This window comes from Anabrus simplex, chromosome 2 (assembly GCF_040414725.1).
Source record: "Anabrus simplex isolate iqAnaSimp1 chromosome 2, ASM4041472v1, whole genome shotgun sequence".
Classification (NCBI taxonomy): Eukaryota; Metazoa; Arthropoda; class Insecta; order Orthoptera; family Tettigoniidae; genus Anabrus; species Anabrus simplex.
In genome coordinates this window covers 734,560,501-734,575,149 of record NC_090266.1, presented here as the reverse complement: position 1 = coordinate 734,575,149, position 14,649 = coordinate 734,560,501, and the positions used below count along the sequence as shown (strand labels likewise).

Here is a 14,649-nt window from a genome sequence, read left to right as displayed (position 1 = left end):
CAAAGAAGTTGGAAATCTGTCAAACATCCCCCTCGAAAATTAATCTCATCTCTAATTCCTCTTTCTATAAAAGAGCATTTGCCTCAATTTTTTCTCTTGAATTTCAACTTTGTATTCAGATTATCTTTTTTCTACTTTTAATAACTCCATTCATGCTTATTCATCAACTAAAGGTATTTTAATTCCATGCCACCACTCCACTGACAGCTTGAAACATACTGCCTACATACAGCTGGCCTCCTTGCTCCAAAATCTTCCCTGCCTAATGTTTACAACGTTTTTGTAACACTACAATTTTGACGGAAATCACCAACAACAAATCGTGCTGCTTTTCTTTGGATATCTTCAACTTCTTGAATCAAGTAATCCTAGTAAGAGCCATGTACACTGGAACTATACTCTAATTCGGGCCTTATCAGCAACTCATATGCCTCTCTTTACATCCTTACTACAACCGGCAGTTCCTCAGTCCTACCCTACACGTGGTTCTGGTTCATTACATTTGTTCGAGCAGTTCACGTATTTTTATTCAGTATGAGTTTAAACAGAAGACACGTTAGATTTTTAACGGCTGATGACCATAAAACCGCAATCATCATAATTTAATTTCAAAAATGCAGTGAAATGTGTGTTTATATATTCATCACTACAGAAATATGCACTACAATGTTTAACGTAAGTAGGCAGTTTAACTTTTATTTACAAAATCAATTTTAAATTTGTTTTATTGTAAGGCAACCTGTATTTTTTTGTTTTCTAAGCTACTGTGCTGTAATGTTTAACATAAGTAAGTGTTTCGTATACGCAGGCTTTTTCGTTTAATTTTTTAAGTCCACGATTTTCTATTACAGGTTGTCTCGGTACCGTCCATCTGGAATTACCGAGCCCCTACTGTATGTTAGTTCACTCTTTTCGACAATAGTGTGTTACTATTCTGATTCATTACATTTGTTTGAGCAGATTATGTTTTGTTTTCTTTCTACTCACTATGAGTTAAAACAGAAGACACTTTACATTTTTAAGGGCTGATGATCTGTAGTTCCTCCGGTCATATAACTTTTATGTTTGTGTCACTAACGTGAGTCTTGTTCGACTACGTCGTGCTTGAATGTCTTATCGTAGGTGTATACTACCGCTATCGAGGTGGTACCCCCTCTGGTTCAAAAATTCATTAATTTTTTTGTTGATTTTTAAAGATTGAAGTGTATTTAATTATGTATGAGTAATAGCATTAGCCACAATCATTCCTAACGCCCTCAAATACAATTTAAATGGCAAGTTGACAATTGACGTTACGCCCCCTTTTCAGTTTGAGTTAAATGCTTAAATATACTCTGATATTCTACTTCCTGTGGTAAAAGTAATGTTGTTGATCACCAAAGGGAATGTTTTTGCTGTGTTAATTTGTGTTTTGGGTAGTCTGTGTCACATATTCCCGATCTTCTGTTCATTGTTTGTTTCCCTCGTATGCTTGCATGGTCGAACTCATAACCCTAATGCATCACTCAACAGTGTCGTATGAGTAGGGTTCCAAAAACAGTGTTTCTAGGATATCAGTCATTGTTCATTGGTATTTATGATGCTGCAATTAATTTCAATGAGGAATGTGCTGGTAGGATGAATGTTATGCAGCAATTTTGGATCGAGCCGGGAGTGAACACTCTCGGTACATTTCAAGAAATTGCTAATATGAGAAGGAAAAGGTCTGACCTGGATGCTTCTGTTATCTCCAAAGCATTAATAACTGTGCAGAGAAGCCAGAAAAGGTTTAGGGAAGATGCTGATGACCCATATGATACAGAATATGGTGCTGGTATGCATCAAAAAAATAATCTTAACTTGTTCCTTTGTTTTCTTCAATTGAGATTTTTTAGGATAAGGTACCAATATTTCAGGTAGTACTAGGCCTATGAGCATACAATTTTAATCACTTGTACTCTTGAGTGTTTTACACATTTCTGTGTTTTCATAACATGATTACTTAAAAACTGTTGATTTTACAAGGCAAAATGTGTCAAAAAATCGATAAAACAGGAGTCCGTTAAAAAATTATCTAAATTCAGTCGGGTTATTATTCAAAGTCTAAATACAGTTATTGTCGCAAAAGCCCTTAATCTGTATGCTTACCAAATTTCAAAGTGATATTATTGATAGTTATCACAAAATGTGTACCTGAAGTAGGTAAAATTAGCATTGGAAAGATAGAGGGTACCACCTCCACTTAAGACGCTGTAACGTAATCTGCAGCAATTTGTTATTACCACAATCATAGTAAAATGTAGGATCTAGTTGTGGTGGTATCCTCTTAGATGCGTTCGACATCTGTAAATTGTTTATCATTTGATAACTCATCTGACACTCGTGAAAGCGCCCGTCGGTCAGACGTCACGTTGAGGGCTGCATGTCTGTGATGTGTAACCTAGTTTGTGTTTCTCAGATCTGTTGATGTGTATGTTTGATGTTTATACCAACAAAACCTGTTCATCATACTTCGTCCTCTAGTGCTAACCACAATACGAGGTTACTGCTGCCTGATCCGCAAGAAGCTTTTCCTCGTTCTGTTCTTATGCATAATACTGTGTAGTTAACTACTGCAAGGGATGTTGCCACGTATGACGTACATTTCATCTTGTTTTCTCCTAAACCACGTATCTTTAACTATACTATTTTCGCGTCTTTCCGTTCTTAATGACCTGGTGCATTGTGTGTTCGCGCTGCATAGTTATTCTCCACTCACCCATTATAACTATATTATTTAAACAATCCTCGAATTAAAGAGACATGTAACATTTATTAAATAATTTCTTTCCAGATATAAATGAATGTATGACTGGAACGCCTTGCCAGGGACGTGATGAAGTATGTGTAAACACATTGGGAGGATACCGTTGTGTTGCAATAAACTGTCCGGCACGATTCATCAAAGACCTAGATCACAAAAAGTATGTATCCAATCTTCCTTACCAGTTTTCGGTATGTTTTAAAGAATTACATAGGATCTTTCAAGTACGTAATATACTTTTAAACTGTTAAAAAAGAGGATTTCATTTCTGTGAATTCCATTTCAGAGAGAATGAAATTAATGTTCTTCAAAGATTAATTCTCTTTCTCCAATTTCTCTAGTAAACACATTACAGTTTATTTTCAAGTAAGTTGTCTTGAAGAGCGAGCTACTTTTACCTATGTGTATTATTTTAGGTGCTGTGTGTGAAAATGCTTTTGGGTGTATATTAGTTATCCTAAAATGGGGAAGTTGTTTTGGAATTTTCTCTAGGTAATGTCTCAATATTTTCCCTGATGTGAAGAAAGATGCACGGAAGAACATATATCAAGATGGTTGCTTATAATTGCTAAGACAGGGACTCAGAATTAATGGATTTCAATAACAATACAAGTTATTTTTATTTAAGTACACGCTCAGCAATCCTAAAGCAAAAAGAAGGCAGTATCGTATTTTAAGGGTATTTAAATACCTGTTCAGAAATATTTTCTGCTATTTTATTAAGTGTTTGGCTTTTAGTGCTGGGAGTGCCTGAGGACATGTTCAGCTCGCTCGGTGCCTTTCTATTTGACACTCATTGGTGACCTGCTTTTCTGGATGTGAGACGATGATAATGAGTAAGGGAGAGGGTGAAACCCAGTGATGGCACATAACTTACACCGATCGAATAAAACCAAGTGATATGCTCAAGGCTTAACTTCCTTATCCATCCAAAAATCACCTTCAACTGCATCATATGCCCCCACTATATATGAACACTGCGGAGTTCTTTGGAATTGAATCCAGATTTTCTAATGAAAAACAAAAATAAGAACCATATTTATTTTTAGGCTGTTTTCCTTCTTTTTAATTTTTTCTTTCCAGAAATTAATTACGGTAATGTTCCTTTACAATTATTTCAGTTTATGTTCAATGTCCATGGGTCTATTTTAATACCGGGATGTATTGATATTTCCTTACTCCTGTATCAACATGAAGTTTGTGAAAATTTTACTATATAGGAAAAACTGGAGAGATACCGGTACCTGTATTTAAAATTAGCACGCACTAATATGTAAAAATCAGTAGCAATTTTATACTCTTTTTAATTACTTAAAATTTGGTTGGCCTGCATTACTGATTGAAATCTATTTTTCATGAACTAAGACAGCCTTTTCTGTCTGTGCTACTGGCAGATGTTCTAGGACACTTTCGTCTATGATTTGTTGGCATGCTTTTTTCCATTTTAATTTTTCGTTACAGAGTTTATTGTTCTATATCTTTTCATGATGGATATCCAGCAATATGATTGTGCTTATTGAGTTACAGTTTTTTATATCATATTATCTCTCAATAATCTCCCCTCACCTGTTCTTTCATTTAGTTTATGCATGAGTTATAAAGTTATTCATCATCATTATAATGGTAAATACAACAGATACGTTAGTGAGTAACCTAGAGACAGCATTTAAAACCTAATCATGTTTAATTACATGCTATGAAAGCTGTTTGTTAAAATTACGGTAATTTTTTAGTGATAATGATAGAATATATTTGTCAGAATTACGGTAATTTTTAGTGATAATGGTATTACACTGCCTTTAAAAAGAAATTGCAACACCATACAGAATTATGTCTAATTGAACATGAGTAAAATAGTTGTATGCTCGAGGATTGTAGTTGAGCTGATGGCAGTTTCAAAGATATCAGCTAACAGATGGCATGGTATCGTTCACTTTGTTACGTCGTGTCCAGTTATGCATCCGTTCGAACAGTGTGCGCCTGGAAAGTTTAGTGTTATTTACGTATGTAGCAGTCAAGCTATAGCCATACCTCAGTGATGGTTATGTGTTCCTGTTGTGCATATACATCCGTTTGAGAGGGTCGCATCGCGGGACTTTGTGAGCCGGGATGAACATTTTGACAGATTGCTGCTCACGTTAGGCATGATGCAACTCTAGGGGACGACGTTATCAACAGTGGTCTGTTGTACAGGCCCTCGTGCACACGCCAGATTCAGGATGGCTTTGCAGTACAGACATACGTCAAAATCGCTGTATCATTAGGGCATCACTGGAAGACATCCGCAGCAAGATCTGAGCAAATGTGGCGCCAGGAGTGTGCACATGAACCATTGGGAACTGTCTCCTTGCAGTAGGACTATGAACATGCGTGCCTTTGACCTGGCTTCTGTAAATTTCGCAACACCGCTATGCACGTCTTTACAGTGTTGAGCAAGAATGAGCTAGAGTGTAAAATGGTGCTCTGTTGTGCTTTTCAATGAGAGTAAGCTCTACGTTCATGCAAATGATAGGACTTTAAGTGTGCAACATCGGCCTCATGATTGTCATCTTCCAGAGTATATTAGCCACCGACATACACTAGCGCTCATAACTCTCTTGATATAGTGTGTCGACCTCTAAACGATGGCAGCACAAACATAGACTATCCAACTATAGTCTGTAAGGGTGGAGGGAAGTTGCAGTATTTGTTATAAGGAAGCAGAGTCAACAAGTCTTGGTACAGTAAGTGTTTTCTAATGGGCATTAACACCGCAGTGAATGTTCAAATGTATTTTGACAAGAACTGTTTAAATATTTCATTCTCATTTGTGAACTTCTGTGTGTTGTTGGGTAGTTGAAAGTCATTAACGAGTCCAATTTGGCCTCCTAAACGTGAAAAATACTCCAAAGAATTTAAGGAGGCAATAATATGTGCCTTGCAGGAGGGGATATTTCAGGCACAGATTCCTCGTATATTCAACTTATCAAGACAACTGGTATCTGTCTAGAAGAAACTGTACGCAGTGCGTGGTCATGTGCAAAATAAACCACGACAAGGTCGATCTTGAAAAACAACCGAGAGAATAGATAGGCTAATTAGAAGGCAATCAGTAGCAGACACTAGAACTACAGCAAAACGTATCCTTGCTGATCTGAGGCGGAATTATGGAGTAGATGTCCGTATGTCTACTGTAAAGATCGGGATTTGTTAGTTCACCGCCCTTGCAAGAAACCTTCATAACTACACGCGATAAAAGGAAGACACGTGCCCTTGCAAAAGAGCAACATAACTGGACACAATAAGGGAGGCCTATGGTATTGTGGAGCGATGAAAGCAAATTTCATATGATATCATCTGATGGTTTTCAATATATACATCGTCCTAGAAATAAAAGATATCATCCACACTACCAGAATCCTACTGTTAAGCATCCAAGTGGGAACGTCGTGGTCTGGGGATGCTTCTCCGCTAAGGGCGTAGGTCAGTTAGTGCGCATCGGTGGTACAATGAAGGGTCCTGACTGCAAGGATATTTTGGACAAGCAAATGCTACCATATGTTAGAAAAATATGCCTCAACAATGGTGTTTTAACATGATAATGATACCAAACATTGATGTAAATATGCAATCGTTTATGTGCAAAAGAAGAAGATAAACGTTTTGTAATGGGCAAGTCAAAGTCTGGGTTTAAATCCAACAGAACGCATGTGGGAGCTGCTGGAAACATGTCTGAGGAAAGGATCACATTAAATAAAATGGATTTCTTCAACAGTTTGAAATCTGAATGGGCAAAATTCCTCAAAATAAAATTTAGACCCTTTGTTGCTTCAATGACAGCGAAATGTGATGCTTTGATAGACACAAAAGGTTATGTGACGAGATATTATTTCTCATGCTCATAAAAGGGCTTCACCAAAACACTTATGAGCTTTGGGTTTCAAAATTAAATTTTGACACGAGCAATATTCTACCCCCAAAACGTTTGTTTTGATGTATGTTTTTTGTTGTTCATATTTTATGTTATGTATTGTACATGAGGCAAAACAATGCCATGAATAAAACTATTGCGACAAACGTTGTTGTCAAAAAATATGAGAGCTACTGTGCAAGCCCATCTCGTAGCATCATGGTGTGTGACACAATAACCTTTAATTCTCATTCACCTTTGGTGTTTGTGGAGTGTCCATTTAATAGTACCCACTACATCTAGTATATTGTTTGACCCGTTCTGCTGCCATTCTTGCAACAGGAAGGTACTGTAGTGTTTCAACAGAATAATGCTTATCTACTCATTGCTGCTGCTGCTGCTACTACTTAGAGAGGTCTTCATGGTTGTTGTATCAGACTTTGCTGTCGACACTGTCAGCCATTTGCCGGCAGTGCCACCTGCTGGACACTTAAAAAAAAACAGTGGAAGCGAGTAATGGCCGCTATGTTTTTGTAAAGTGATGTGAGCTGTATAAAGAAATGTTTTTTTAACATTAAATTCAGTGCAAACCAATTGTAAGACTTCCTTAAATGTGTTCCTGCGTGTAATGGTATTACACAACATTTAGTGGCGACCGTGACAGGACATTTACGACTTGAAGAAGGAATAATCATCGTACCCACGAGGAACATGGAGCGCGGAAGCCTCGATAAATTACTGAAGCACAGGAGAGCGACAAGGACTTCGTTTACGAAAATTGCTAAACAGGTTAGTGATTTGACTGAAGAGGAAAATCTTAATATTACGGAACTTCAATCATTATCCACCTTGTTAGAAAGTAAGATAGCGGTTTTGAACGAACTAGATTCGAAAGTGCTCGATTTGTTATTAGACGATGACGAGGCTGATATTGACAAGGAAATGGAAGGGGCTGATGAGTATCAGAAAAAGTATCTGGACCTTAAATTGCGTATTTCGGGAATACAGGTTCAACAAACTGAATATGAAGCAGGTAGTGTTGCTAGTAGGTCTAGCAACTAACAAACCAAGAAATTCAAGTTGCCGAAGTTAGAATTCCGCACTTTTGGAGGGGATTTAAAGGAGTGGTTACCATTCTGGAGTCAGTTCTCAAAAATAGATGAAGATCCCGAAATAGCTGTGGAGGATAAATTTCAATATTTAATACAGGCAACAGTAAAAGGATCACGTGCTAGGCAGGTGGTTGAGAGCTTCCCCCCAACACGAATAAATTACAGCAAAGCAATTGAAAGCCTAAAATCTCGTTTTGGCCAAGAAGATCTTCTTGTGGAGGTTTATGTACGTGAACTGTTGAGGTTAGTTTTACACAAGGCCTCGCAATCCAAATCCAGAATTGCATTGTCTCAACTTTATGATCAGTTGGAAACAGAGTTGAGGTCACTAGAATCACTTGGTGTCACAACGGACAAGTGTGCCTCTATGTTATTTCCCCTAGTTGAATCGTGCTTCCCCGAAGACTTATTAAGAATTTGGCAACGCAGTATTCCATTCACCTCCGCTACAAATGCGAAAGACCGTCTGGAGGGGTTAATGAAATTCCTGAAGTCGGAGGTGGAGGGTGAACTGAGAATAAACCTTGCTACATCTGGGTTTGACTTAAAGTGTGAAAGGGAAAAAGAAAAACTGAAGCACAAGGGGAAGGATTCAGACGACAACATTCCTACAGCTATGGGGTTATTAACATCAAATCAACGTAAGGATGACAAATGTGTGTTTTGTAAGGGTCACCATACCAGTGCAGATTGCTTTTCCGCTAGAAAAATGTCAATGGAAAGTAAACAGAAACTGTTAAGGGAAAAGGGGTGTTGTTATATGTGTCTGAAGTCAGGGCATATGGTAAAGAATTGCAAGGCAAAAACATAAAATGTATAATTTGTGGTGGGAAGCATGTTGTTTTAATGTGCAGACAGTTGTTAGAAAAACATGTCCCCAAAGCAGTTAGCAACAGTGAAGAAAATGCAACTCAGGAAATCACATTGGCAAATGTTTCCGCTTCGCCCAAGGTGTTGTTACAAACTCTTCGTGTAAATGTAAGATCTGATGAAAAGACTGAATGTGTTCGTGCTTTGATGGATACAGGCTCCCAGAAGTCATACATTTTGCGAAAGACGGCTTTAAAGATGGGTTACACTTCACTACGAAAGGAGATCATCTCACATTCTCTTTTTGGTGGTGTAACAACGCAACGGAATGAGCATGAAATTTACAGGGTGCGTGTAGGGGACCTGAACGATAAATTTCGGTGTAATTTTGAGGCTTTAGACCAAGAAGTGATCTGTGGAGACATTTCACATGTTACGAGGAGATGATGACTACATTATGTGATTGTGAGAGATTGATGAATTCTCGACCTTTGACTTATATCATGGAAGAAGGTTCTGAGCTAGTGCCTCTCTCCCCTTCTTTATTCCTGCAAGATATAAGGGAGATTGGTGTTCCTGATCTAGATACGATAGACACTCAGAGCCTCAAAAGGAGGTATAGGTACCGACAAACTTTGAAAAGGGATTTGAGGAAAAGATTCAGAAGTGAATATTTGGGGCAGTTAGTGTTACATCGTGAAAAAGAGGGCACCCGTACGGTAGCTGTGGGGGACGTTGTGTTGATTGGGTGTGACAATCTCAAGCGTATAGACTGGCCATTGGGATACATAGTTGAAGTTATACCAGGTAAGGATGGTGTCATCCGAACAGTGAAGCTCAGAACTGGTCAGGGCGAGTTATTACGTCCAATACAAAGGATTTATCCCTTGGAAGAGTCTTCTGATGACCCTATTGTGCTCTCTAGAAACTGTGATTCTTCAGGTGTACCAAAAGGTGAAAACAGTGGTGATCCAGTTGTTACTCGAAGTGGTCGAGCGGTGAGAGTTCCTGGCAGACTTGATTTATAAGCAGCAGGTTTCTATTTGTTAGTATTGTTGAGTAGCCTTCTGCTACTCAAGGTGGGAGTATGTTGTATCAGACTTTGCTGTCGACACTGTCAGCTATTTGCCGGCAGTGCCACCTGCTGGACACTTAAAAAAAACAGTGGAAGCGAGTAATGGCCGCTATGTTTTTGTAAAGTGATGTGAGCTGTATAAAGAAATGTTTTTTTAACATTAAATTCAGTGCAAACCAATTGTAAGACTTCCTTAAATGTGTTCCTGCGTGTAATGGTATTACACAACAATGGTATTTGATAACTACCCTGGCCAACACATTCCCCAGACCAATCTCCCATTTAACAGGTTTAGGACATGCTGAGACAACGTCTGACCGAGGCTTTTTGGCCAATTAACAACCTTACAAAATTGTGAAAACAAGCACGTTATTTACGTACTTAAATTCAAACTGTGTGGCTGCCTGGTTTTAAGCACCTTCAGTACTTAATGGCTATTGCTTGGTGTTGTGTGCATTGTTGATTACGTAATATCATCAAGCTATATTACCTTCTTTTTAAATCCTGAATAATGTGACAAACACAGTCACAATTTTACCATTCTTTCCTTCCACCCGTGTATTACTAACAAGAAAACAAGAATCACGATATCTTGTGTGGAATTCAATGATTGCATGTTATACTGAATGAAATTTTATTGTATGAAAACACTTTTAGACATGCTGATATACTGTATTTAAAATTAACGGCAACTTCTACAGAATATTTACGTTTTCTGTGTATTTCTCATTCCTTTGCAAAAAAAATGTACATCAAACTGTAATTTTTTCTCAACAGAATTGTAAGTTTCTTAATTCTGTGTTCAATTATAACTGAAATTCTATTTTGTTTCATTCTCTGTGATTGTGTGCTGTGCTTCGCTGTGCTGTATTGTTCCAAAGTCGCTGCAAACGAGAGTCCTTATTCTGCAATCAGGACGATGTAGCCTGTTTCCGCCTGCCACATAGTTACTCCTACAATTTCATCGCTTTTGTATCCAACCTTTTAATTCCACCATCTGGCCATCTGGACTTATTCACAATGCGAGGATTGCGTTCAACAGCAACTGTCAGTTTCACAATGCAATTTGTGAATGCTCGAGCACCACCAGGAGTTCCTTTGGCTAACAAAGAATACTTTCTCCTACGCCGAGGTGTATTTAACCAAGGAATCATCTCTATAGTTCGCCCAATAATTGGACCACAAGAAGTAGAGCTAGAGTTAGTTATGGACATAAGTCAAAATGGCTTATACGGAAGTTCAGCTGTAGCCAAACTTTTCATTTTCGTCTCAGAGTATTCATATTAATAAGGAAGTAGTTTCAAAAATTATAAATTGATAGCTTTAGAAAAATGAACCTTTTTGAGTTAAACCCTTTTAAAATTCAAGAAAGGTGAAAGCTGAACCAAATGTACATATTTTGTACTGAAAAGAGGGGAGAGAAAATGAACCTTAATCACCACCACCATCATCATCATCATCATCATCATCATCATCATCATCATCATCATTTTGCAATTTCCTGGGTGTTGTGTAAAAGCGCTTGACATCTCTTTCCGTTTGCATACATCTTCTTTTCCAGGACATTTTCCCATTTAAGACCTCTCTCATCCACATCTGATTTCACTATCAAGCATTTCTTTGTCGTTCCCCTTGGTATCTTTCCTTGGACAGTAAAGTTTAAGTATTTTCTGGCAGATCTCTTTGATTTTGTCCTTTTGAGTAGTTGATTCATAATTCTCATTTCCGTTGCCTGAATTTTCCCTGTAGTCATTATTTTGTAGAGTAGGCTACATACCTCTAAACCATGTGTGAGAACTGGTATGAAGTCGGTGAGGTACAGAGTTGTTTTTGCTTTTTGTGCTTTTTGCAGTCCTAGAGTAGTTTCTGACTTGATTGTAATAGTATGAAACTTTTTGTGTCCTGCTGAGTTTTTCCAGCTTGACAGTGTTGTATTTCGAGATTGTGCTTCCGCGGTAGCTGAAGTGAGAAACTGATTCTAATTTGGTTTGTCTTTGTTTTACTTGTCTTCAGCTCAAACTTAGTGAACATGTTTGTCCATTGTCAGTTTATTTTGTCCTAAGCTTCTGTCTCTACCCCAAATAGTACGTTAGCATATACCAGGGCATTTGTTCTGCTGTCTATTTTATTGATAGGTATTATAATGTTGCCCATTACTGTTGTGAACAAGACTGGCGGTAGGGCATTTCGTTGTTGAAAAACTCTTTTTGTCTCAAACCATTTTGATCATCCACTACCTATCTGAACACAACTGAAGCAATTCTGGTATAGCATCTTTACTTTGTGAGTCAGGTAGGTACTTTGGCACCTTGAGGTCTTCTAGACATTCCCAGATCTTGTTCTGAGGAACACTGCCGTAGGCCTTTTCACTGACCAAAAATGTAATCATAAGATTCTTCCGATGTTCCCAGTGCTCTTCTGTAACCGTTCCTATGACAAACTTTAAAGATCCTAGTACTTCAATATTTCTTGAGTCCGTGATGTTCTTCCTCAAACAAAGGTTCCACTATATTAATAAGTCAAATTTTGTGATATTTTCCAACAGCTTCAGGGTGTGTGAAAACAGTGTTATGTCCCCATACTTTCCACATCTCCATCCGATTCCTCGTCTATACCGTGAGATGATAATTCTATTTCTCCAGTCTTCTGGGATTTAGTTTTCTTCCCAGATCACCGAGAACACACGCCGTACCCAATTTTAGCCTGGTATTCCAGCTACCTTCATCATATCTGGGGTGAGATTATTAAGGTACAATGAGTTCCCATTTTGCATGTTCATTAGTGCAGTTTCGACTTCAAGCCATGTTCATGTGGAATGTTTTCTCTGTATTTAATCTATTTTACAGTTGTTTGGGGTGGTGTTGTCTCCCTCATTTAATAACATGCTGAAGCATGTCTTCATTTTATCTCTGATCCCTTCCTCTGTTCTCATCAAACTACCATCATTTATTTCCAACACAAGGATGTTTCCATATTCAATTCCTTTACTTTTTACTACTTTATACAGTAGCTTCCTACTTCCTTGACAGTTCTTCCTCTATCCTGGTAGTAAAGACAAATCAGCACTTTTTACTTTCTTCCTGGATTAGTCATTTTATTAGCCAACTTTGTGTTCTGATATTCCAGTGCTCACTCTTCAATTTCTACCTACTAATTTCTTCTATTGCACATTTCGTGTCTTATTGGATCTAACTTTCTTTTCAGTATCATTATTTATTCTGCTTCTGTATTCACCTAGTAATTCCACCTAGGTATTTCATTCCCTATTGGTTTTGCACATTTTCCAGACTGATTTCCTCAGCTCCGATTGCAAATGTTTCTTCTACCCCTCTAAATCTCATTTTTGGATAATTTCGTTGTTATCCTTACTTGGTATATTTCTTCTCTGAGTCCTTTAATAACCAGGTCTTGATCTTTGGCATTTTATTGCACTAAGCTTTGGGAACATGGGCATCTTTAAGATCAGCCAGTAATACCTATCTTGATACTCACCGAGTATGACTTTAAAATCATGAACAGAACAGATTAGCCATCAATGACGATGTAGTCTATCACAGTCTTAAGCTATCCATCCCAATTATATCTCATTATTTTATGACTCTCCCTCTTTCAGTAGCATGTTTTTTTGTATGCTTAGGTTTTGTAAACCTTAGTAGACCTCAAAAAGTTAATCAAAAGACATTAAAAACAGTGTGTTAAAGTTAAAAGTTCAATCATAGTGTTTTAAGGCTACTATTTAACATTATTCTTTTCTTACAAAAGGGCTATTTATGTGTGTAAAATGAAATGTGTTATCTCATTGTGTGATAATTCCTAAACATGGAAATAACTAATTTGTTTTAATAATATTTATGCTTGTGAGGTGCACCAACCTTGTGTATTTCTATAGAAATATAATAAATATCTCACAACTGACATTGCTCTGTTATTACAAAATATCCTGTAAATAAAAGTTAATTTATTCCATGATAGTTCTTTTCAAAGATTTCAGTAGGTACATTCCAGTAAGTAATATTGCCTCATGCTATAAGAGTGAGAGGGATATGGCTATACTAATGAAACCATGAGGTTAATAATGGCAAACAAAAAGGATAACCTCTACATCTTCATATATTGCCATATTGATAGGTGGTCACTCATCTCATCAATTCCAATTCTGCCATGCTAAGGAAACAGGCTGTAACTACTGAAATTGAAAACTGAGAAACATGAAATCCAATTGTTATCAATATTTCATTACTTTGTACTTCGTGGATGATGTTGAAATTAGCACATTAATAGTAAGACAAGCAGGAAAATGTATTACTGGCACATTTTCTTACTAGAATCATTACTTACAATAAAATGAACGAGGTATGCAGATACTGCTTTCTTACATTGTAGGTAGCATTTATTGCCTTCTGTCAATGTTTAGCATGGAATGAAAGTACAACCTTAAAACGCAGTACTTCTGCAGATACTGCTTTCTTACAGTGCAGTCTCTAATTATTGCTTTCTGTCACTGTAGATGCCGAAAAAATTGGGAAGGCACTAACTGATTTTTCCTTATGTTTTGATCATATTACTGCTTTCTTAAGGTTGTATTATGATGCAGAACATTGAGAGGGTATCAACGATACCAAAACTTCATACCTGTATTTATTTCTGCGGTTGCTGTCTTTTTCCTTAGCACAACAGAGTTCCCTTTTTCTGTCCTTTATTAGTCTCCGGTAAGCTGCCCATCTACTTCAGGAGGTGTAACATCAAACCCTGATATGTCTATGAGTTTCAAAGGCCAGGCTTATCATGCAATACTGATGAAATGATTAGCACTGCATTATCATTTCACCAGATATATTGACTTCAAGCATATAAAATGGCATGACAACACATGATGTAAAGTGTGTGATAATCTGTTGAATTTGTTATATTTTTGAAGCATGCTGACAGTTCTGGCTTATGAGTGGTCTGTTGAAACTGCCAAAAGATACAACACCAGTAT

At 37.4% G+C, this 14,649-nt stretch overlaps 1 protein-coding gene across 3 annotated transcripts in view; it reads left to right on the top strand.

The window, feature by feature from the left end:
- LOC136864416 (fibulin-1) overlaps positions 1–13,585 on the top strand; it is a 451,544-nt gene extending 437,959 nt beyond the window's left edge. For all 3 annotated transcript variants that reach the window (XM_067141388.2, XM_067141387.2, XM_067141386.2), the window contains 2 exons: positions 2,813–2,942; positions 10,550–13,585. In XM_067141388.2, coding sequence (XP_066997489.2) covers positions 2,813–2,942; positions 10,550–10,955 — 536 coding nt within the window. In that variant the 3' untranslated portion in view covers positions 10,956–13,585. The remainder of the gene's footprint in view (positions 1–2,812; positions 2,943–10,549) is intronic.
- Positions 13,586–14,649: the final 1,064 nt, after the last annotated feature.